This window comes from Herpailurus yagouaroundi, unplaced genomic scaffold (assembly GCF_014898765.1).
Source record: "Herpailurus yagouaroundi ecotype Mexico unplaced genomic scaffold, PumYag 195, whole genome shotgun sequence".
NCBI classification, from domain to species: domain Eukaryota; kingdom Metazoa; phylum Chordata; class Mammalia; order Carnivora; family Felidae; genus Herpailurus; species Herpailurus yagouaroundi.
In genome coordinates, this window is record NW_024412426.1 from 1,743,127 (window position 1) to 1,765,179 (window position 22,053).

Sequence of the window (22,053 nt, forward strand, 5' to 3'; positions counted from 1 at the left end):
CCTTTTTTAACCAAATTGGGAAACTGCCTCAGCACCAGCCCCCCCCCCGAGAGAGAGGAGTACGGTTAAAATTTGCAAGGACTCAAACACTTGATCTCTGAAGCCGCCCTTTACCCAGTCCCTCCTCACAGCACTCAGCCTATGACAAACTGTTGCAAGATTGCATCACTGACCTTTACAATTTTCTGGCCAGTCTGATTTCCCCCTCCTCCTCCTGCCCTCTCCCTTCACTGCTTGCAGCCCTTTGGCCCAATTACCTCTGCTTTTCCCCTCTTGCTAGCTAACTCGGATAAGTGGATAACCAAAGTTTTATCCTTACACCCTACCCCAAGGTGAGGATGTTTTCACCCAGGCCAAAATGTATCTTACTCTCTTCACACTTGCTTCAAAGAATGCTCTCTCTTTTTAAGTCTTACTTAAGTAATGTCTATTCCTAAAGTCAGGTTTAAACTCATGACCCTGAGGTCAAGAGTCACATGCTCTTCTGAACTGAGCCAGCCGGGAGCCCTCCAAGAATTGTCTCTTTAACTCTTACCCAAACCCCCTATTCTCACCCTTCCACCCCTGTTTCCATAAGCTGAACTGGCTCTGTGGTATGGCACCCCCAGACCCAGGGAAGTGGCAAATAATTATTGAGAGCATAAACTAACTGCATTCCAGACCCGCAGAGGAAATTTATCAACAGCCCCTTTCCATCTTCAGGTCCCCCCAAACCCCCAAACTGCACTTCTCAAGTAGGAGTGGGGATCATTGGATTTAATGGTAGTTCCCTGACACAGAAGTACATACACCAACAGAGGCAAGCACAGAGACGTATCACACATACACCTGCAATTAAAGGGTACCCTCGATAAATAGTTATCTATCAAGTTACCCTAGCAATGCAAGCACCTGTGAATAAAACCAGTCAGGCCGGAAAGAAACACAAGCACACACAGAGCCTGGAGATCTGTTCGTTCCTTAACCACGATCCCTCCCCTTGCCTTCTCCCCTCCGATCCCCACACCTGTGGGAAGATGACACCCCTTAGGAATAAAAACCAAAGATTTACCGGTTAGGTAGAACCTCCCCCGCCCCCAACCCATGTCCTCATAGGGGTCCCTCTAGGGTCGCCCCAGACAAGGGAAGCTGCGCACCCACCCACACTTCTTAAGGAGGAGTCACGTCGGAACTGTACACGATACCCAGGGTGCCGGGTCCTCACCCTTGTGCGGACCCGGAGTGGGACCTCCTGCTTTGCGGCCGCACCCCACCCCGCACCCACGCCGCGGTCTCCCCTGCCCGGGACTCGCAGCTCACACCGCCTGGAGGTGCACTGTTCGCGGCCGCCTCCCCTGGGCCCTTCCCGGTCCTTCCCCTCCCCCGCCCCGCCCCGCCCCTTCCCCTTCCTCACCCCTCCTTCCTCTGGCAAGAACTGCGCTGGCCCGGGGCCCTGGGAGCCCGATAGGCGGGTCTCGGAGGAAAGATATAAGCGGCCCCGGGACGCTGCCAAGGTGCCAGCTGCGGAGTCTCCACCTGGAAGAGCCGCGGCTGCCGAAGAGGAGGAGAACGCAGAGGCCGGCCGGACCCCGGACGCGCTGACCGCCGCCGCGCCGCCGCCCCCCGCTCGCGCTGCCTCCCGCTCGCGCTGCGCCTCCAAGGTGAGCCCCGCGGGGCAGAGCGCGGTTGGGCGGGGTCCGGGGCGGGTCCCCCTTCCTGCGGGACACCCGAGAGAAGGGTGCTCGGGAAGGCCGTGGCCATCCTTCCGTGGCTGAACGGGCCCCTTTCCTGCGCCGCTCCTCCCGCAGGTCATCCCCGCCCCCGAGATGGAAACCGTGCAGGAGCTGATCCCGCTGGCCAGGGAGATGATGGCCCAGAAGCCCAATCGGAAGCTGGTGAAGCTGTACGTGCTGGGCAGCGTGCTGGCCTTCTTCGGCGTGGTGATCGGCCTGGTGGAGACTGTGTGCTGCCCCTTCACCGCCGCCAGCCGCCTGCGGGACAGGGAGGCAGCGGTGGCCGAGCTGCAGGCCGCCCGGGAACGGAAGGTCCTGGAGACCCAGGCCCCGCTAGAGAAAGGCAAGCAGCAGGAGGCCGTCCTCTGCAGCCGGGCGCTCTCCAACCGGCTGCACGCCTCCTAGGACCCCTGGGAGCCGGCAGAGGGAGGGGACAGATAGCCTGAGCGTGAGAAGAGAGCGCGCCTAGGGTCAGGCCCAAGTGGGAGAGAGCAGGAGTCCTGTGCTGTTTGGACTTACATCTGAGAAGCCACTGACTTCCAGAACTGAACTACCAGACGGATCCACCAAAAGGAGTTTGGGATTGAGTTTTGCTGCTGTGCAGCACTGCAGGAAGACACATACAAAACTATGTATCTTTGAGCTATCTGAGTGCATCTACCATTTTGCACTAGGGTGGAAGGAGGGGAAATGCTTTTTATATTATTATTATTACGGCGACCACCATTTTGCATTTTGAAATAAAAATCTTTTTATACTACATCTCAGTATCTGATTCCTTGACCATGTTTCCCTGGGGTGGAGAGATAGCAAGCAGGGTGAGCATGCTGGTGAAGGGGCAGGAGCACTGTGGGAAGAGCAGCTCCCTGAAGCCAAGTCAGCGTTTGCTTCACTGTTAGGGACCCTGATGTTCATAGTACACGCTTGTAAGTATGCTGAAGATTTGTTTTTGTTTCATGTTAGGGGTCGCAGGCAGGAGAGAAACTTTTATACCTTGCATTAGACTTAGCATTTTAAGATCAGAAGATAAATCAACTTCTCAGATGTGAGGGTGATCTGGCCACAACATCTGTCCCCCGATTGATCGCCAGGGTTGATTCGGCTGATCTGGCTGGCTAGGCGGGTGTCCCCTTCCTCCCTCACCGCTCCATGTGCGTCCCTCCTGAAGCTGTGAGCTCGCTTGGTCGAAGAGGACGACCTTCCCCGATAGAGGAGGACCGTCTTCTGTCAAGGGTATACGAGTAGCTGCGTTCCCCTGCTAGAACCTCCAAACAAGCTCTCGAGGTCCATTTGTAGGAGAACGTAGGGTAGTCAAGCTTCCAAGACTCCAGACACATCCAAATGAGGCATTGCACGTGGTTGTCTTTATTAAAAAAAAAAAAAAAAAAAAAAAAAGATAAATCAACTTCTGAGCTACAGCACACTAACAGCAGATACAGATTAGTTCTAGGGCAGAAAGGCTATTTGCCACCTCACACCAGACCAGAGCCTCCTATGACTGATACCTTTCTTCTAACTGTATATATTTTTTAATATTGATTTTATTTTTGAGAGAGAGACAGAGCGCAAGCAGGGGAGGGGCAGAGAGAGAGAGGGCGACACAGAATCCGAAACAGGCTCCAGGCTCTGAGCTGTCAGCACAGAGCCCGACGCGGGGCTCGAACTCAGGAACCATGAGATCATGACCTGAGCTACAGTCAGATGCTTAATGGAAGGAGCCATCCAGGCACCCCTCTTCTAACTGTATCTTAATAAAAGAAAGAAAGAGGAAAGAAGCACCAGCTTCCCAGCTGGTAGGAAAAGAGAAAGCAAGCCAAGAATGGCTAATTGGATCTCTAGCTTTACCAAACCTTCCTCTTTATCAACTCAAATCATAGTGAGAAGCTCCTGGTTAGAAAGAGAAAAGGCTGGTTAACACCCATCCAGTCCTCTTCCTCCAGGGAAAAAGTATAATCTTCTCACGATCAAGGTCCTTATCTTCCTCTTCCTCTTTAGTGTTTGTTGAAAGTATCAAGTCCTGGGCAAATAATAGGTTCTTAATAAATACTTGATTGCTCACGTAACCAATTCATGAAGTTAGAGCACTGATACTCAAAAGAACAAGGAGCAATTTTGTTCTGTTTCCCCCACTCCCACCCCCACCCAGAAGACATTTGAAAATGTCTGGAGACATTTCTGGTTGTCTGGTAGGGGAGGAAGGGCATTACTACTAGCATCTAAGGAAGCCAGGAATGCTGCTAAACATCTTATAATGCACAGGTCCCCCCGCCCACTACAAAGAATTCTCTAGTCCAAAATGTTAATAGGGCTAAGGTTGAGAAACCCCAGGTTAAAGTAAAGGAAGGAAAAAGGGTTTGCTTAATAGTTTCAGAGTCAAGGTTTTGAGGTGATCTTGAAAGACTATGGTCAGATATAAGTCTCTCTCCCAACACAGGGACAAAAATGGTCCTTGGCCCTATCCTGATTGGCAATTTTATCATCAACCCAGGAGAAGTGACAGAAGGTATCAATTCTGTTGCTGATGCAGAGCTGAGACAGTGGAGTCAGGATTCAAAACGGCTCAACAGGTTAGTACCATGCACTGAAGCTAACCAATTGAAACTGAACAGGGAAGAAGAAAGAGTACAGAATTAGTTCCAAAAATCCAGTTGCATGGCCACAGAATTATAAAGGTTTATTCTAGCAGCAGATCACGTGAAAAAGACCTAGGTGTTTCACTAATTGCCAGCTCAATATAAGCCAACAAGGGCCTGCTAAAAAACCTAGCATCTTAGTAGTAGAAGTGGAATGTCAAGCAAAAGGGATGAGGAGGAGGTTTTGTTTTACCTTATAATCTAGCAGGCAGGAAACCAAAGAAGTTAAATAAGATTGCCTGGATATGCTTAGGTTTGCATTCTGACTCCTTTGTTTGCTAGCTCTAGGACCTTGAAAAAGTTACTTATAAATTCCCCGCTTCAGGTTAGTTAAGTTCCTTCCCCATCTATAAAACTGTGCCTTCCTTGTGGGATAATTTTGCTAATTAAATGAGATAATGCATGTAAAGTGCTTACAGCACTACCTGGCATACAGTAAGCTTTCAGCCAATGAAAGTTGTTGTTATATTTCAAGAGACACCGTGACAAACAAAAACCTGCTAAGATCAGAGTGACTTGGGCATATAAGAATCCAGAAACCCTGTCACCTACAGAATAATTGAATAGACTACTAGAGTTACAATACACAAGTGTTGCATAACAATTGCCTCCAAATATCTGAAGTGCTTCCATATTGACCCAATAAAGTCAGTAAAATAGATTTATTTGATGTGGCTTGGAAATGCTGGAATTATCAGATAGAAGTACAAGGAAGCAGATCTTAGGTCATTAAGAAATCAGAATAATTCAAAATATGAGTTTCTTTGTGATGTGTAGTAAGTGCCTCATTACTTAAAGCATGCAAGTAGAGATTGGAAATCATCTGTGAGGGGTGGTATAAATTGGAAAGGAGATTTCTGAACTTGGAGGGAGATTAGTCTTATGACCTTTGAGGTCCCAACACACACACCCTCTCTATGTTTCCAGTGTCTGTGTTCTTCCTCTCAGCATGTTGCCAAATATTTTCCTTCTTGCTGGATGAATATTAAAAATAATGAATTTAATTCAAAAAATAAACTATTTCCTGATTAAGTTATCTAACTAATACTTTTGCCTCTTAGGAAACACCCTAATCTAGTGGTGGTATCTAATGGTTCTCAAACTTCGTCATAGTGAAACACTTATTAGTCACATTGCTCTTTACAAAACACCACAAAACTCCGATCTATTAATATAAGTAAATATATAATTTTCTGTTGTATCAAATTTCAACTCACACTTGTTCTAGTGAAAAAAAATAGTTGGTATCAACTGTGAGAATATTAAAAAGTTGCCACAGGGGCACCTGAGCAGCTCAATTAGTTAAGTGTCTGGTCTGACTCTTGGTTTCGGCTCAGGTCATGATCTCAGGGTTAGTGGGTTAGTGAGTTTGAGCCCTGCATCAGGCGCTGCACTGACAGCACAGAGCCTGCTTGGGATTTTCTCTCCTTTCTCACCCTCCCTGCTCTGTCTCTCAAAATAAATGAATAAACTTCAAAAAAAAAGTTTCAGGGCACCTGGATGGCTCAGTTGGTTAAGTATCCGACTTCCGCTCAGGTCATGATCTCGCAGTCCGTGAGTTCAAGCCCCACAGTGGGCTCTCTGCTGACAGCTTTGAGCCCGCATGGAGCCTGCTTCAGATTCTGTGTCTCCCTCTCTCTCTACCCCTTGCCCGCTACACTCTGTCTGTCTCTCTCTCTCTCAAAAATAAACATTAAATAGTTTTTTTTTTAATTGCCACATTCTTAGGACAAGTTTGATTGTTCCTATAATCACAGTATCCAGAATCAGTTTTAAATCCATTGGCTCAATGAATGATAACTCACCTCAGTCAACACACTTTAACAAAGCTAACCAGTCAGTGATAGTCCCTAACTTCTGAGGGTCAACCAATCAGTAAGTGACTCACCCCATAAATACATTTCAGAATGCCAGGCAGTCGGGGCGCCTGGGTGGCGCAGTTGGTTAAGCGTCCGACTTCAGCCAGGTCACGATCTCGCCGTCCGTGAGTTCGAGCCCCGCGTCAGGCTCTGGGCTGATGGCCTGGAGCCTGTTTCCGAATCTGTGTCTCCCTCTCTCTCTGACCCTCCCCCGTTCATGCTCTGTCTTTCTCTGTCCCAAAAATAAAAAAAATATAAAAACGCAGAATGCCAGGCAGTCAACAAGTAAATATGCTTCTATAGGTGATGTCAGCCCACTTAAGTCTGGGAAAGTACGCCAATCTCTAACTTTCTTGTTTCCCAGAAGGCAACACATGAGCTTACTGGGTTCATTGTGCCCAAACTCTATCTTTCCTTCTATCTGCTACCAGTTAAGTCAGTTCCAATGACAATCTGAACTCCAGTAGTTTCACTGACTTCTCACCACCTATATGATTTATAACCAAGTAGGTCTTTGTATAAAATCATTAGACCTCAGTGTTTGTACAAAGTAATTTGATATTTTAGTTTACAGGTGTACATGCTAGTAAATTATTATACCTAGGCCTTTGTATAAGGTTATTAGACCTTCGGTTTGGGAGATATACCATTTGATAACTATTTTTGTCATTAAACTGCTTATTCCCCTGCTGCTCACTTTCCCTTTGCTTTTGTTTGTCTATATTATAAAGTCTTGTCTTATGAAACTGTTTTTGTTTTGTTCTGGAGCACCTTATTTCTAATATAGGTATAAGGGAGTGTTTCATAGGGAATGGTTCAATAAGCCGCCAATCCAGTCCAAGCTGGCCTAAGGGATAACAGTTACAGATCCATTAGATGGATGCCCAGTTCAGGAAAAGGCAATTGGCCAAACTTAGCTTTGGGTCCCCTACAAAACGTTCATGAGAGTATTCTCTGTCTGGTCAACATGTGAAAGAAGGTCATTTTTTAGTCTGTATTCCAGGGTCAAACATTGTCAGGTCATTGACTGCATGGCCCTTTCCTAACCTTTGCTTAGAAAGGGCACCCAAGCACACACTCTTACTAAACAGCCTCTTTTGTCTTTCTTGGGTTCTTCTACCTCAAAATTGCAACCTCCTCTTGGAAGAACTCCTACTTCCCTTATAAAGCCGCCCTGTGATCCTAACTCTTGTGCTTGCTTTGATAAAGGACAAAAACTGAGTTAGAATAACAATGCCCATCATGGAGGAACTTCTGACACGTCAAAATCAGTAAATTAATTCATTTAGGGGGAACTCCAGAATAAATTAAGACATTTAAGATGAACTCCAGAAATCTAGAGTCAGTAGTTTGCTTCTTTAAATGGTAGGCTGGGGCGCCTGGGTGGCGCAGTCGGTTGAGCGTCCGACTTCAGCCAGGTCACGATCTCGCGGTCCGTGAGTTCGAGCCCCGCGTCAGGCTCTGGGCTGATGGCTCAGAGCCTGGAGCCTGTTTCCGATTCTGTGTCTCCCTCTCTCTCTGCCCCTCCCCCGTTCATGCTCTGTCTCTCTCTGTCCCAAAAAAATAAATAAACGGTAAAAAATAAATAAATAAATAAATAAATAAATGGTAGGCTGAGGCCTAAAAAGTAAAATTCTAACTCCAGCATAGTCTCTCTCAAAGACTGATACCTTCTGACACCACTCTCATTTCATTTCTCTCTCTCTTTCTACTCATCTTTACCTGCTTCTATATAGACCATACTTTTATCAGAGTTTTCTCTGGGGAAAAAAAGCCATCACACTGTAAAATTGCTAAACCAGAAGGCAGTCCTAAAGAAGTTGGGTGACCTGTTTTGAGGGCTTTGTTGTTTGTTTCTTTTGTGTTTTGATTTAAATAAATCGAATTTTGGGGGTGCCTAGGTGGCTCAATCGGTTAAGCGTCTGACTCTTGATTATGGCTCAGGTCCTGATCTCATGGTTGGTGAGATCAAGCCCCACATCCGGCTTTGCACTGACAGTGTGGATCCTGCTTGGAATGCTCTCTCTCCCTCTGTCTCTGCCTCTCCCCTGCCCCCAGTCTCTCTCAAAAATGAATAAATAAACATTTGATAAATAAATAAATAAATCGATTTTTTTTTTAAAGGAGCTAAATTTAAAACCTGGTCTGGAGCCATATTAAGAGTTGTAATTAAAGAGTTTCCTAAACCTAGCCAGGGAGAAATTTGTTAAATAATTCAGGATTTTATTAGGTACTTATTGCTCTGGGCTACAGATCTGTACCAAATTGATCAATTAATTGTTAGTCCTTCAGCTGTAGAAAAATATTTAAAAGCAGCAGGGAAGAAAGGAAAAATTTTAAATAACTCAGCCATGTAAAATGAAAGAAAAAAAAGTGCCTTAAGAAAGCAAGAAAAAATACAGTACAAAAGACAATTCCAGAAGCCTTTCTTTTAAAGGTACATTGGACAAAGATTTAAAATTATAAATTAAATAAAAATGAAAACAGACTTCAGGAAATTTTCAGAGTATTCTGGAGTAGACCCAACAGTTGAAGTAAAGGAGACTTGTCTTTTTCAGTTCTTATTTCTTTCTCTTAGGGCTCAAATATAAATTAGGGGATTTAATGAGAGATAAAAATAATCCCAAATGTCCAATATGGGGCTAAACAGTTTCAGAGTGCCTTAGAGGGTGAATAAGCTAGAAATCAATAGCACGTATGGTTCTCTAGATAAAAAAATAATAAATAAATAAATAAATAAATAAATAAATAAATAAATAAATAAAACGAAAACTGTCTCTTGAAAGAAAAACAAGACCAAAAAACTCTTCTATGTTTTAAGAATTGAGAGCCTAGGGCTGCCTAGGTGGCTCAGTTGGTTAAGCGTCACTCTTGATTTTGGCTCAGGTCATGAACTTACCCCGTGGGGTTCCGAGCTGACAGTTTGGGATTCTCTCTCCCTCTCTCTGCCCCTCTGCCTCCCCCTGCCCCCCGCTCAAGCTCACATTCTTTCTCTCTCTCTCTCTCAAAATAAATAAATAACCATTAAAAAAAAAAAAAAAAAAACAACCTGGGAGCCTATAGATAAGGATACTTAAAGTTAGTGCAAGCAAAACCATTGTTGAAAGAACCAATGTCCCATTTGACTAAGAAACAGAAAGATAACTGTCCAAAATCTGTCCAGTGATGCTGTTCCAAGAGAGACATTAGCACCCAACAATTCCAGTCCTTCCTTTAAATTTATGCCCCCTATTCTCAGAGACACCACTGTTTGACCATGTCAATCATATTCTCCATCAGGGTGGGGCTATGTCTAGTTTGGCTAGCCCTCTGTTCCCAGATCCTACACTAATGCCTGGCATGGGGTAGGTGCTCGTTAAATATCTGTTGAATAGTGAATAAATGAACGGATAAAGAAAGCGAACTTTAAAAAAAATTTTCTTGGGGCGCCTGGGTGGCGCAGTCGGTTAAGCGTCCAACTTCAGCCAGGTCACGATCTCACGGTCCGTGAGTTCGAGCCCCGCGTCGGGCTCTGGGCTAATGGCTCAGAGCCTGGAGCCTGTTTCCGATTCTGTGTCTCCCTCTCTCTCTGCCCCTCGCCCGTTCATGCTCTGTCTCTCTCTGTCCCAAAAATAAATAAACGTTGAAAAAAAAATTAAAAAAAAATTTTTTTCTTAATGTTTATTTATTTTTGAGAGAGAGAGCAAACATGAGCAGGGAGGGGAGAGAGTGAAGGAGACACAGAAACCAGAGCAGGCTCCAGGCTCTGAGCTGTCAGCACGGAGCCTGACGCGGGGCTGGAACCCACAAACTGTGAGATCATGACCTGAGCTGAAGTCGCTGCTTAACCGACTGAGTGACCCAGGCGCCCCAAGAAAGTGAACTTTTTAATTGGCACACTGTTGTCCATGCCTTATTCCAAAAGAACAAAACTTCTAAACTGGAGTATGATCCTCCAACATTAATTGGTGTGAAATCAGGCTGGAATTATTGTGGAATAATATGGAGCCCCAACCCCATGGAGATCTTGTTGCAGGTTCCTGTCTTTCCCTCTACCGTCTATGCTCTGCTCCTGCTGATGTGATCACCATAATCGTTTATGTCCTTAGAGGACTTCCTGAGGAGTTTATAATTGAGAAATGTGTAGACATACAGGTCTCACAGAGCACACTGGATCCTAGAGTCTCTCCTGGTAGAGAAGGAAAATCGGCCCAAACCCAGGTCTTGTTTCAGTACTTTCCTTTGAGGAAAAGCCAGGAATGTGAGAGTGAGCTTTTGCTAAGGGTGGGACGGGGTTCTGCCTAGCGTGCCTCTGGCATGTGGGGAGCTAACAACAGTAATGGATAAGTCTCCAGGGCAACCAGGACCACTTTCAATCCTTCCCACCATGGGCTTCCCTTGGGGAACCCTGGACTCTCCGCCTGCCTGCGGCAAGGACTGGCCCACTCTGGCTTCCCTTCGGGGCTCCTCTCCCAGCGCCTCCTGGCTGCAAGCTCCGTCCTAGCCTAAGAGCCTTCTTCCTTGGCCTGGGTTTCACCTTCTTGTATCAGGTGGCAGACCAGCTGGTTCCAGTCCCGAATCAGGTCTTCTGACTCCTCCCAGAAACCAACCAACTTCAGAGCAGGAAATCCTGCCCCTCCCCAAAGAGTGGGAAACCGCAGAGAAAGAGAGAGATGAAACAGAAGGGAAAGCAGAGGAGGAGGGAAAGGGAGAAAAGAAGCAAAAGGAAAAAGGAGATCAATAAAAAGAAGTCAAACTTGGTTGAAACCTCAAGGTAAGACTTTTTAAAATCCCATTATATATGATAGCATCACTATTTGTGTCAGGGCCTAGTCCGTAGTAGGTCTTCGAAAAAACGCTATTGAAGTAATGCATCTATTGGAATAAACTGGAGGGCTGGGCTGAAGAGAGATTTCAATGTCAAATGCTGGTCAAAAAAAAAAAAAATGCCCTATGAGATTTGAAATGTGTAGGAGGGAAGATATGATAAGACGCAGATGGAACCAGGCGTCTGTTACTGGCACTGAGAGCATTCTGATCATTTTGGGACAGAAAGTTAAGTTGGAACAAAAAGTTGCAAAAATTGTTTTAAAAACTCTGCCTGTTCTTTTGAAATCATACAAAGATTGCAGGTCGTAAGCATTTTTTTAAAAATTGGCTTTAAACCGATGACAGAGCACAAACACCAGGCTGTATCTTGGGAGTTGCTGAGAATGCTGATATCTGCATTCTGCATCCGATCATCAGCTCCTTCAATATTATTAATATTGAAACCAGGAGCCTTGAGGAAGGCTCATTTTATCTCAAGAAGTCTTGTTCAATGCACCAAGGGAGGCCTAAAGTTGTCAATCAAAAATCTCCATGTGCTGTTCACCTATGCCTTAGCCCCCGTCCAGCCTGAATGCTCAGGGTACTGACCCTGTGAGCCTTAAAAGGGCCTGTTGGGGACAATTCAAAGGCACTTCTTTCGGGTCGGTTGGAGAAACCGACAGGAACAGGAAATGCCATTCCCCACCCCCACCGTTTACCCAAACCGTCACTTGCCATCAATAGACAGTAACCATCCAGAAGGTTGTAGTTGACCGATCCAGTCACTTGGAGGGATTAAGAGAGCTGGACTCATGCTTTGGAAAGCACCTCTAGGCAATGATGATGTATTTTCACAACAGTTGGCTTTTAAGAGTCCCTGTCCCCCAACCTTTCCAACAGTGCGTAACAGTTCAGAAGGACGCACATGGAAGTTGGGGTGGGGGGGCGGTTTTGTTTTGTTTTGTTTTTGGTGCCAGCATCGTTCTTCGGGGTTTGTGTGAGTAAATCAGTCAGAAGCTGAAAGGAGAGTGGGAGAGGTAAGGAGAGATGATTCTAAAGAATCTTACTTCTGCTTGCTTGCCGAGATTGGACAGGAATTGCCTTTCCCTTTTCATGATATGTGAAAATATTACATGATATGAAAATAAATGATATAAAAGTAAAATCCAAAAATCCTCCCTCCCTCCTAGTATCAGTACAGCTAAAACCTCCCTGCATCCAATTTCTAAACTGGAATAAATCTTAAAGGTAATCTAATTTAATTCCTCTTGTTTGCCAGGTGAGGGAATCGAAGCCAAGACAGGGAAAGGGCCTTGCCCAAGGTCACATATATGCTCATGGTGGAGAGGAGACTGGAACTCATTTCTTCTGGTCCTACCCAAGGGCCCTGTAAAATAACCACCCAGCCTTTACAGGAAGGTGCCCCCAGACACCCAAGAATTCATAAACACTGCATCTGCTGATTAAAAAAATATTCAGTTAAAAGATGCTCATGTAATCCTTGCCTGGCAGAAATGGAAAGAAGGAAAAGATTTTCCTAATAGTTAAGCTTTTCCAGAATCTGTTTTATAACTGTTAGGGGACTAGAGAGAGTAGAAAGATTTAAGGCAGGTTTGTCAGAAGACAACTAGAATATTTTAAATTCCTACCACTGACCCAGCATTTTGCATACTTCATATCTTTATATAATCTCATAGTAGTCTCATTTTACAAATGACATTTTAAAAATTTGCTCAAATTCACAGAGGGAATAGGATATTATTATTATTTCTGCATCTCTCATCGGTAGACCCAGGATCATGCTCCAGACTAACATAGATATTTATAGTTCAATGACCATTATACTCTCACTCAAGCCACTCCCCAATGGAGACCCTTGCTCTGGCCATTTCAATCTACTTGAGGTTCCTCTGACATATCATGCTATTTCTAGACTCCTTGTCTGAACACATGCAGTTCTCTTTATTTGGAATGCCCTTCCTCCATCTTCTTCATCTCTGTCATTTGTATTTGTCCTTCAACACTTAGCTCCAGGGCCACTTCCTCCTGGAAGACTTTCCCACTGTCCTAGACTGATCTGGACACCCTACCGCTATATTCCCATATATACCCTTTGCACACCCTTATTAGAGCATATTATTATGCTATTATGAACTTTGATTTACTTGCTTACCTTCCTTATACTTAACTATAATTTCCTCAAAGGAAGATACCAAATATTGCTCAGCTTTTATATTCCTGGCACCTAGCACAGTCTGGGTATATATTAGGCTCAATAAATGTTTGGGGGGTGGGGGATGGATGAATGAACAAATGAAATATTTCCCCTCATTTTCTCCCATTAAAATTATTTCATAAAAGTCTCATTTACATGTTCTTGACTCTTGAGTAACTCGGGGGGAAATAGAAGATGTCACTGCTATAAGCTTCCCATCATGTCAAGCCTGACAGACTACTCAAAGGAGCTGTCTAGGGTTAAATGTGGCAGTTGAACAAACATTAGTTTCTGCTTCCTGACAAAATGCACTGATCACAGTAGAAGAATTTGCATCTTATAAACCACAAGGACAAAGAGAACTGGAATAGAAACAGCAGATGAGAGATGTCAACACCCTTTGGAAGATGCAAAGTGGATGGATGAGTGATAAGTGACTTAGCAAAGCAGTGATTGCTGAAGCCCAAGTACCCATGATGGGAAGCCCACAAGAGGCCACAGAGTACAGGAGAGTCTCGGGGATCAGGGCATTGGGAACCTTAGAACACAGCCAGAGAAATGAGGGGAAGGATAAGAGACACTCCAGATTCCCTCTCTTGCCCTCCAATGAAAAAAGAAAGCTTATTTTCTGGAGAAACTGGCCAAGAGGCACCAGTCACAGGGACACCAGGCAGAGCAAAGGGTGGGGTTAGGCACGGAGCTAGAAACAGAAGGATTACAGAAAGATTCAATACTGAAAGATGAGATTCCCCAGCCCCTTATCCTGGCCCAGCTCCCAGAACACGAACTGCACAGTTTACCCCCGTCTCCATTCACCCTACTCCAGCCCGCACTAGCCAGGAGAATTCACGATTGCTCCTTGTAGAAAGTGCCCAACCAAAGAAGAGAAGACTACAGACACTGACAATGGGGTCTGCCAATGAAACTGCCAAGCACTCTCTGGATTATCTTGTAGTAGAATCCAGCAATTGGCAAGCCCTGCCCTTGCACGCAAAACTTCCAACAGCCAAGAAATGGACTCCAAGGATTACCAAGCATGGAATGAAAGCCTCTGGCATTGAAGATGGAGACTCCGACATCCAGAGAGCAAAAGAAATTGTTAACAACAGCCATGGCAACATTAAAATCTCCCCAGAGATAAGGAAAGACAGTGCATCCATGAATAAAGATCAGGAAGCCACTGTTTTTTAAAAATACTAGAGAACAAGAAAGAGCTTTTTAAAATAAAAATGCAACTAGAAATTGAAAAATTAAAACAAAACACTGGAAGATAAAATTGACAGAATATCCCAGAAAATAGGATAAAAAGGGAAAGAGATGGAAAACAAGATAAAAACAGTAAGAAACCTACAGGATCAGTCAAGGAGCTCTGACACCTTCTAATTAGAATTCCAAAAAGAGAGCAGGAGAAAATGGAGGGGAATACATTAATCAAAAAGATAACTTCCCCCAGGGACACGTGGGTGGCTCAGTCAGTTAAGCATCCAACTCTTGATATTAGCTCAGGTCATGATCTCACCATTCATTGGATCAAGCCCTATGTGGGGATCTATACTGGCAGCTCAGAGCCTGCCTGGGATTCTCTCTGTTTCCCTCTCTCTCTCTGCCCCTCCCTCATGTACTCTCTCTCTCAAAATAAATAAATAAAAATTTCTTTAAAGATTAATTAATTAAAAATTTTTTAAAGAAGATAATTTCTCCAAAATTTCCTGTGATGAAAGATTTTAATTTCCACATTGAAAGGATCCACTGAGTACTCAAAACAACGAATGAAAACAAAACAAAACAAAACCCACTTCTCCCCAAAGTGTATTATTAGAAATGTTAGAACCCCAGGAATAAAGGGATCCCAAAAATTCTAGAGAGAAGAAAAAAAGTTCACAAACCAAGGATTAGGAATCCAGAGAGTAACTGGACTTCTCAGTATCAATACTGGAAGCTAGAAATTGAAAGGCAATATAGCAGTGTCTTCCCATTCCAAGAGAAAACAACCTTCAACCTAGAAATCCTTACCCAGACAAACTATGAATCAAGGGGAATGTAAAGACAAGCAGACAGAGCTGCCTCACTGGGGTTTACGTGGCCAAGGTCTGATGGATGAATGCCACAAAAAGATGTTTAATGTGAAACATCACTCCTGCATCCAAGGTCTGAAAAACATTTCCCTACCGTGCATAAGGAAGTGAGCCAAGAGAGAAAAAAGTCTGAGTTTCCAGGTGGATGGCAAAGGAAATGTCCCAGAGAACAGTCTATCAAGCTCCTAGTCCAGACTGGCACAGAATGAGTCGTGGCTCCAGGAGGGTTGTCTCCAAAGAAAAAAATTGGATAAATTATCCAATGAATTTGACCAACTTATTTGAGTTTTATAGCTCTTGTCGGAGGATTTGGAGACCATGGACAACGAAGTAAGCAAACAAAAATGAGGTGGTTATTAACTTCCAGAAGGGAAGGGGAGATCAGAAGAGATGACATTACAGTGCATTGTACTGCTGTGCTATAAACAGTTGGTCATAACAATATAAACACTGACTATTGGTTTACTTAAAATTTGTGACATAATGGTACTAGGAATCTAGAAGGAAGGAAATGTCTGTCTGCATATGTTGTGAGAAAAAGCAAATCCTAAGATTCCTTAGTAGGAAATCAAATAAATAATTTCTAATATTGCAAAATCAAGAAATAACAATGAAAGCATATTGCTTAAAAATATGGAGTTGATTCCCAGAGGGGAAAAAAAAAAGATTTAAACCAGTAATTGCCTTAGAATGAGACTAGGGCATGGGGAAGAAAGGAACAAGGATTTCTGTTATTCATTATAACCCATTTGGTACCATGTGACTTTTTACCCCCCCCCCCATGTATTATATTAATAAATACAAAAATTATTCAAAACGAAAATGGCTCAGTAATAATATTGGTCTCCCCTGGATTACATTCGATCTAGCAGTCAACATGTTGATGCCTGGAGCCATTAAATTAAATCTCTGAACGAGCTATAGTTAAAGTATTTACCTAATTACCAAGAGCAGCTCCCCAGTCTGTCCACATTTACTTCAGAATCGCCTGGGGAGCTTTGTACAAATACAGATTCCTAGGTCGCGCCCTTGATGCTTCTGATTGAAGCGGTCTTGAGGAGGCCTGGAAATCTGCCCTTAGTTTCCCCAGATGATCCAGTTACGCGGCAGGGTTCAGGAACCACTGGACTAGAGCCTAAATTGTGAGTGCGTGTAGGGAGGGGTGAGGGGGCGGGGGGTTGTACGGTGTTTTTTGTGTGTGTGTCTGTGTGACTGTTTCTGTGTATATGCCAGTGTGTTATGAGTGTCTCTTCCTCCCTCCCTCCTTCCCGCTTTCATCCCCTTTTATCTGAACTTAATGCATAAATACCTCCAGACTGCTAAAAACATTGCCAGAAACGAGTTCCCCATCCCATTTTAAACACTGCTGTCGGATCCTCCTCTCCCAACCCTGGGGCTCCCTCTGCTGGCAGAAGCCTGTTAAAACTCTTAGCATCCTAAACCGAGAAACTCCTTCCATTCCTGTGAGGCCATTTTCCCTGGGTGGTTTCCAAGCCTCATACTTCAGGAACCTTCCCGTCGGACAGAAAATGGAAAATTCACCCAACCTGGGAAAGACTTCCTTGCCTTACTTGTGTGGATATTTAAAGATCAGGAGGGATCAGGAGAGGCAGAAATGACAGTGAGAGGTACATTTGTTGTCAAGCCTGAGGAAAAGGAGACCTTGAGGAGTTTTTCTCCCCACCTTCTTCCTCCCCCTCCGCCAAGAGATATGGAAGGCCACATCCATCTGCCTCCCAGAAATCGAAGGGAAGGAACATCTTAGACTGAAGAGCCCACTGAATTTGGAAGCAGAAGACACAGGTTCACTACCCACCCTCACTGTGCTTCCTCGAGTCCCCTTTTTCAGAGCTGTGTAAATCATACTTGTCTGTGGACTCCTGTATCTTTCCCATAAGGTGAACATATGCTCAACCTAACACAGTGTCTGGCACAGGGAAAGTGCTCGAAAACATTTGAATGAAAGCTTAACTCATTGCCATCCTAACAATCAGAATCTTCCTTCAGATCTGCATACTTCTCAAGCTCCTCAAAAGTACCCCCAGGCTCACGCTAAACAGGGTGTTTCTTCATGTTCCTTACTCTCCAACCCATAGCATCCTGGCTTTAGCTCCTCAGAAACCTCTGACACCGTCTCCAGGGAGTCTTATATGCAAGACTCAAGGTATTTTGCCACTTCTCATCTTCCTTGACCTCCCAGAGCTTCAAGGCTGTGACCTCTCCCATCTCATTGAGACCCTCTGCCCCTGTTCTCTCAGGTCCTCCTGCTCCCTATTTCTTCTTGCCCTCCTTCACTGGCTCTCCTCTTCTGCCTAACCCATAAATGTTAGTGTACTATCCCCCCTTTTATTCTTCATCCTCTCCCTCATGGTCTCATTTATTCCTACGGTTTCCATTTTAACTTACAAGATTTAATTCTCCCAAATCTACATCTCTGGCCTAGACCTTTCTCTTGAGCTCCAAATACCTACCAGCCATCTTTATCTGGATGTATAGAAGTCACTTTCCTTTAAACATTAAAAAATGCTGGGGCGCTGGGTGGCTCAGTCGGCTGAGTGTCCAGCTTCGGCTCAGGTCATGATCTCGCGGTTTGTGAGTTCGAGCCCCGCGTCGGGCTCTGTACTGACAGCTCAGAGCCTGGAGCCTGCTTCGGATTCTGTGTCCCCCTCTCTCTCTGCCCCTCCCCCACTCATGCTCTGTCTCTCTCTGTCTCAGAAATAAATAAACATTAAAAAAAATTAAAAAAATAAATAAACATTAAAAAATGCTGAGTACATACTGTGTACCAAACACCATGCTAAATACTAGAGCTACAATGGCAATACAGACCAGGCCTCTGTTGTCCCAGAGCTAGGTTTTGGGAAAAACAGGCAAATGAGCACCTGTGAATACCGTGATGGGAGCCATGATAAGAGAAATGCCCAGTGTTTGGGGAGCCCCTTACCTGGTCTAAGGGAGGGCAGGGAGGTCACTGATTTTGAAGGGTGGAACCTTAAGGAAAAGAATTGAGGGGTGGTGATAAGGGGCCCCTGGGAAAGGATTTCAAAACTCATGAAGAACTTACGAAGATAAAATAGTGAGTTTGGACTTTATCCTGAGAACAACAGGGAGTCACTGAAGAAGAACTGGGTGGAGTAGAGCCCACAGGGCACATCCACAGTGTTGGCAGTGGTCAAGTGTTAGCAATGGTTATGTCGATGGTAGGCCCATAAGGCTTTCACTCTATTATTACACTTTATAAGTTATTTATGGTTTCTTTGTTTTTTCTGCACATCAAATGTTTCACAGCCTTTCTTTTTAAATAAATAGATTAGAGGTGAGATAGACAGAAGAATGAGGAGATTCCTAAAGCAGAAAATAACAGTGGCCCGAGTTAGGATGTTCATAGTAAAGGTGAAAATTGGGAGATAGGTCTAGAGACACTTAGGAAGTAGAATTGAGTAGACTTGATGAGAAATGGAATTTAGGGATATGGACAAGGAGGAGTAAAGAAGGAGTTCCAAGGTTCTGGAGTATTCATTGGCTGAATGGTGTAGCCATTCATTGAAATAGAGGTCCCTAGGATATGATAAATAAAAAATAGCAAAGTCATAATAGTTTAGCAGTTTCTTAAAGTTAAACATAAATTTTCCATACAACCCAACAATGCACTCCTTCCAGGGTATATACCCAAGAGAAATACAAACGTGTCTAGACAAAGATTTCCACACCAATGTTTACAGAAGCACTTATTCATAATAGCCAAAAAGTGGAACATTCCAGACATCTGTGTATTGGTGACTAGATAAACAAAACATGGCATACCCATATAATGAAATATGATTTGGCAATGAAAAGGAACAAAGTATTGATACATGCTACAATATGGGTGAAGCTCAAAAACATTATGCTAAAGTCAAAGAAGTCAGACACTGTGTCATATAGCATGTGATTCCACTAATATGAAAGACAGAAGATTGCTGGCTGCATGGAGCTGGGGATAGGAACAGAGAGTAATTGCAAATGGGTAAGAGGGATCTTTTGGGGATGATGGAAATGTCCTAAAATTTCTGTTAAGGTGATGGTTTCCCAACTTGGCAAATTTATTAAAAATTGTTGAATTGTACACTTACCACAAGATGATTTTCTGGCATATAAATTATACTTAAAAAAGATGTTTAAAAAAATCAGGTCAGTTTTGGCATGTTGAGTTTGAGGTGTTTAGGAGGCATTATAAAGACAAGGTTGAGTAAACAGTTGGTTACACCACCTGAAGCTTAGGAGGCAGTGCTGCACAGGAGATAGAGAATTTTAAGATTCATCAACATAGAACCCCAGTTGGAGGTTCTATGTCTCCCAATTGGAGCCATAGAGGTGAGGGAAATCTCCTAGGGAAGAGAGAGAAGGAAAGAGTGAGAACAGAATCAAGGCCAACTTGAAAATTCAAGGAATCCAAAAGGGAAGGGAAGCCTACAGAGAACACTGAGAAGAAGCAGTCAGAGAAGTAGGAAGGAAGCCCAGAGAATATAAATAGACAGAATCCAAGGGAAAAAGATGCTTTGGGGCAGTGAAGAAAGGCTACTGAGAACTCAGGTAAGTATAAACAGAACCAACCAGTAGAAGTCATGGTAGAAAAATCTAGCAGGGCTGGGGAGCCCAAGAACATGGCTGGCCATAGCTCCAGGAGGCCAAAAGCCTCCAGAGGATCAGGCATAGCATGCAGAAGGAGTGACGTGTTGATGGAGGGAGTGAGGCCAGATTGATGAGCCTGAGGAGTGTAGGGGACCCAGAATTTTTGACATAAAGCAATGAGGGAATACAAAAGGCCAGTAAATAGAGCTCTGGAAGAAGGACAAAGAGACCCCAGGGTACAGAGGTTCCAAGTCTGGAAGTGGCCACAACTACAGATTCCAGCAGTAGATATTCAAGGCTCTCAAAGATGTGATTCCTGCTTACTTCTCCAGGCAGATCTCTAACCACAAAACCCCACACCTCTTAAATTCAGTGATCCTGCCATATGGAATCATTTGCAGTTTCCCAAACATGCCATTCTCTTTCACATCTCCTTCTGTTTTCTCACACAGCTTCCTCTGCATAGAATGTTCTACAAACCAGCCCTCCCCTCTCCCACACACACTCCAAGAACCCAACTCAGTGTCCATGCGTACCCTTCCTCATTTGCCTGGAGCATTCCTCCTCTTGTTTCAATATGAATCAAGGTTAACCTTGCCTCTGAAGCCTTGCCTACTTGCCCATTGCCCACATGGAACAGCATATTTCCTTCTTTACGCCCTTGGGACTCCAAGAGCAGGCCACCCCAAGATGGGCTGCTTTGGCATGAACATTATTTTGAGTTACAAGCAATCAAAACCCAGCAGATTCAGGAAAAGTTCTTTATCTTCCCCTTCACTTCCTGCTTGTACCAGGAAGAGAGCTATAAATGAGATTCCTTTTTACCTAAGAAATTTATCTGCATAACAGGGCAACCTTTGTTTTCTAAACATCTCCTTTTACCTTCCTGGTCTTTCTCCCTTTGGTACCCTCAGGCCGCTACAACTCCCCTTAGCTCATTGAAGCCTGATTATCTTTGGAATTCCATGTCTGTGTGGATTCATTGTATGCCTGAAACTAAATTTGATTTTCTGTTACTCTGTATCCTGTCAGTTTGATTCTTAGTCCAGTAGAAGGACCTTGAAGGGCAGAGAAAATTCTCCCTTCCCAACAGCTGCCATAGTCAGCAGGATACTTTCATTCTCTGAACACTACTCACCCCAGACACTCCTGCTGCTCAGAGATCCTGGGACATCTGACATACAGCTGGGAGAGGTAAGATTTCTTACCATGACAGTTCCCCAGAATCTCTATCTGCAGAGTCTGATGGAGTGAGAGTGGTGAGTCCGTTTCTTCTCTTTCTAAATTTAGGTTAGCAGAAGAAAATATCTGTGGAACAAGTTCCTTGGGTCTAGCAACTCTGGTTAAATTTGGTAGACTACTCTTTAAGTACTTATCTGTTTCCTTCCACAGATGGTCTTTGTTTTCCTTTGTCTGTATCCTTTCTGTCTTTTGTCATAAGAAGGAGTTACCATAGGGCAGAACACAGGCATAGACCATACAAGCCTGCTGTTGGAGCCAGCCTCATAGACTGGTGAGTTCACAGTTCACACCAGACCAACACCTATTTAGACAAATTTTACCATAGTTTAATATGCACATAACTTAATGGCAATTGCTATGGGACATCTTAGAAGCCAAAGCCACAAAATTGGTGGGCACAGGCTGAACATTTAAAAGTTGTTAGAGTGCTTGCCACCTCAAGAAGATTCCCAGACTGATCATAGAATGAGTGAGATTGACATGGTCACTCAGCAACTTCCTTGCAATGAGGTACACTATAAAACAGCACATAGTCCCCAACCCTGTGGCACATCTCTCCTAGGTATTATTAGTATGGCTCCAGACTCAAGGCTTTAGCTAAAGCTGTTAAGGTACATATGAGATTTTTCCTTTTGTCTTGTTCTATGTCTTAAGAGCTGGCTTTGTGACCAGTGAGAATATTCCCTTTGGTCTCTATCATCCAGAGGGTGCACTTACCAAGGTGTACCTTGATGGCCAGTCGCAATGACTGGGAATCTAATTCTGACACTCTCTCTCTCCCCACCTTTCACCCCAGGCCTTGTCAGTGGTGTTAGTCATGAGAGGCTTTAGCCCATAGGAACCTCTGTCCTCTCAACCATCATTGCTTATTAGTGCTGGAAAGTCTCATTCCAGTAGCACCTCCCTGGTGTCACAGGT

At 44.2% G+C, this 22,053-nt stretch overlaps 3 protein-coding genes across 15 annotated transcripts in view; 2 read left to right on the forward strand and 1 right to left on the reverse strand.

Moving 5' to 3' along the window:
- Window positions 1–1,504, reverse strand: part of LAMB3 (laminin subunit beta 3) — a 62,619-nt gene extending 61,115 nt beyond the window's left edge. For 3 of the 5 annotated variants that reach the window (XM_040446329.1, XM_040446325.1, XM_040446326.1), the window contains exon 1: window positions 1,394–1,504. The gene's annotated coding sequence lies outside the window, so the exon portion shown is untranslated. Of the gene's footprint in view, window positions 1–1,140; window positions 1,303–1,393 lie in introns of those variants that run through there. The other 2 variants (XM_040446327.1, XM_040446328.1) reach the window with 2 other exon arrangements.
- Window positions 1,498–2,263, forward strand: G0S2 (G0/G1 switch 2). The gene is made up of 2 exons (XM_040446333.1): window positions 1,498–1,640; window positions 1,788–2,263. The coding sequence occupies exon 2, from the start codon at window positions 1,806–1,808 to the stop codon at window positions 2,115–2,117; it is 312 nt and encodes a 103-aa protein (XP_040302267.1). The 5' UTR covers window positions 1,498–1,640; window positions 1,788–1,805; the 3' UTR covers window positions 2,118–2,263.
- A 13,931-nt stretch (window positions 2,264–16,194) lies between these two features.
- HSD11B1 (hydroxysteroid 11-beta dehydrogenase 1) overlaps window positions 16,195–22,053 on the forward strand; it is a 50,637-nt gene continuing 44,778 nt past the window's right edge. For 3 of the 9 annotated variants that reach the window (XM_040446337.1, XM_040446338.1, XM_040446336.1), the window contains exons 1-2: window positions 16,197–16,424; window positions 20,926–21,087. The gene's annotated coding sequence lies outside the window, so the exon portion shown is untranslated. Of the gene's footprint in view, window positions 16,425–20,925; window positions 21,088–22,053 lie in introns of all 9 variants that reach the window. The other 6 variants (XM_040446342.1, XM_040446343.1, XM_040446344.1 and 3 more) reach the window with 3 other exon arrangements.

Bases quoted from the DNA above. Each gene is read 5' to 3' on its own strand.
- G0S2 (XM_040446333.1), top strand. From the start codon at position 1,806: ATGGAAACCGTGCAGGAGCTGATCCCGCTGGCCAGGGAGATGATGGCC.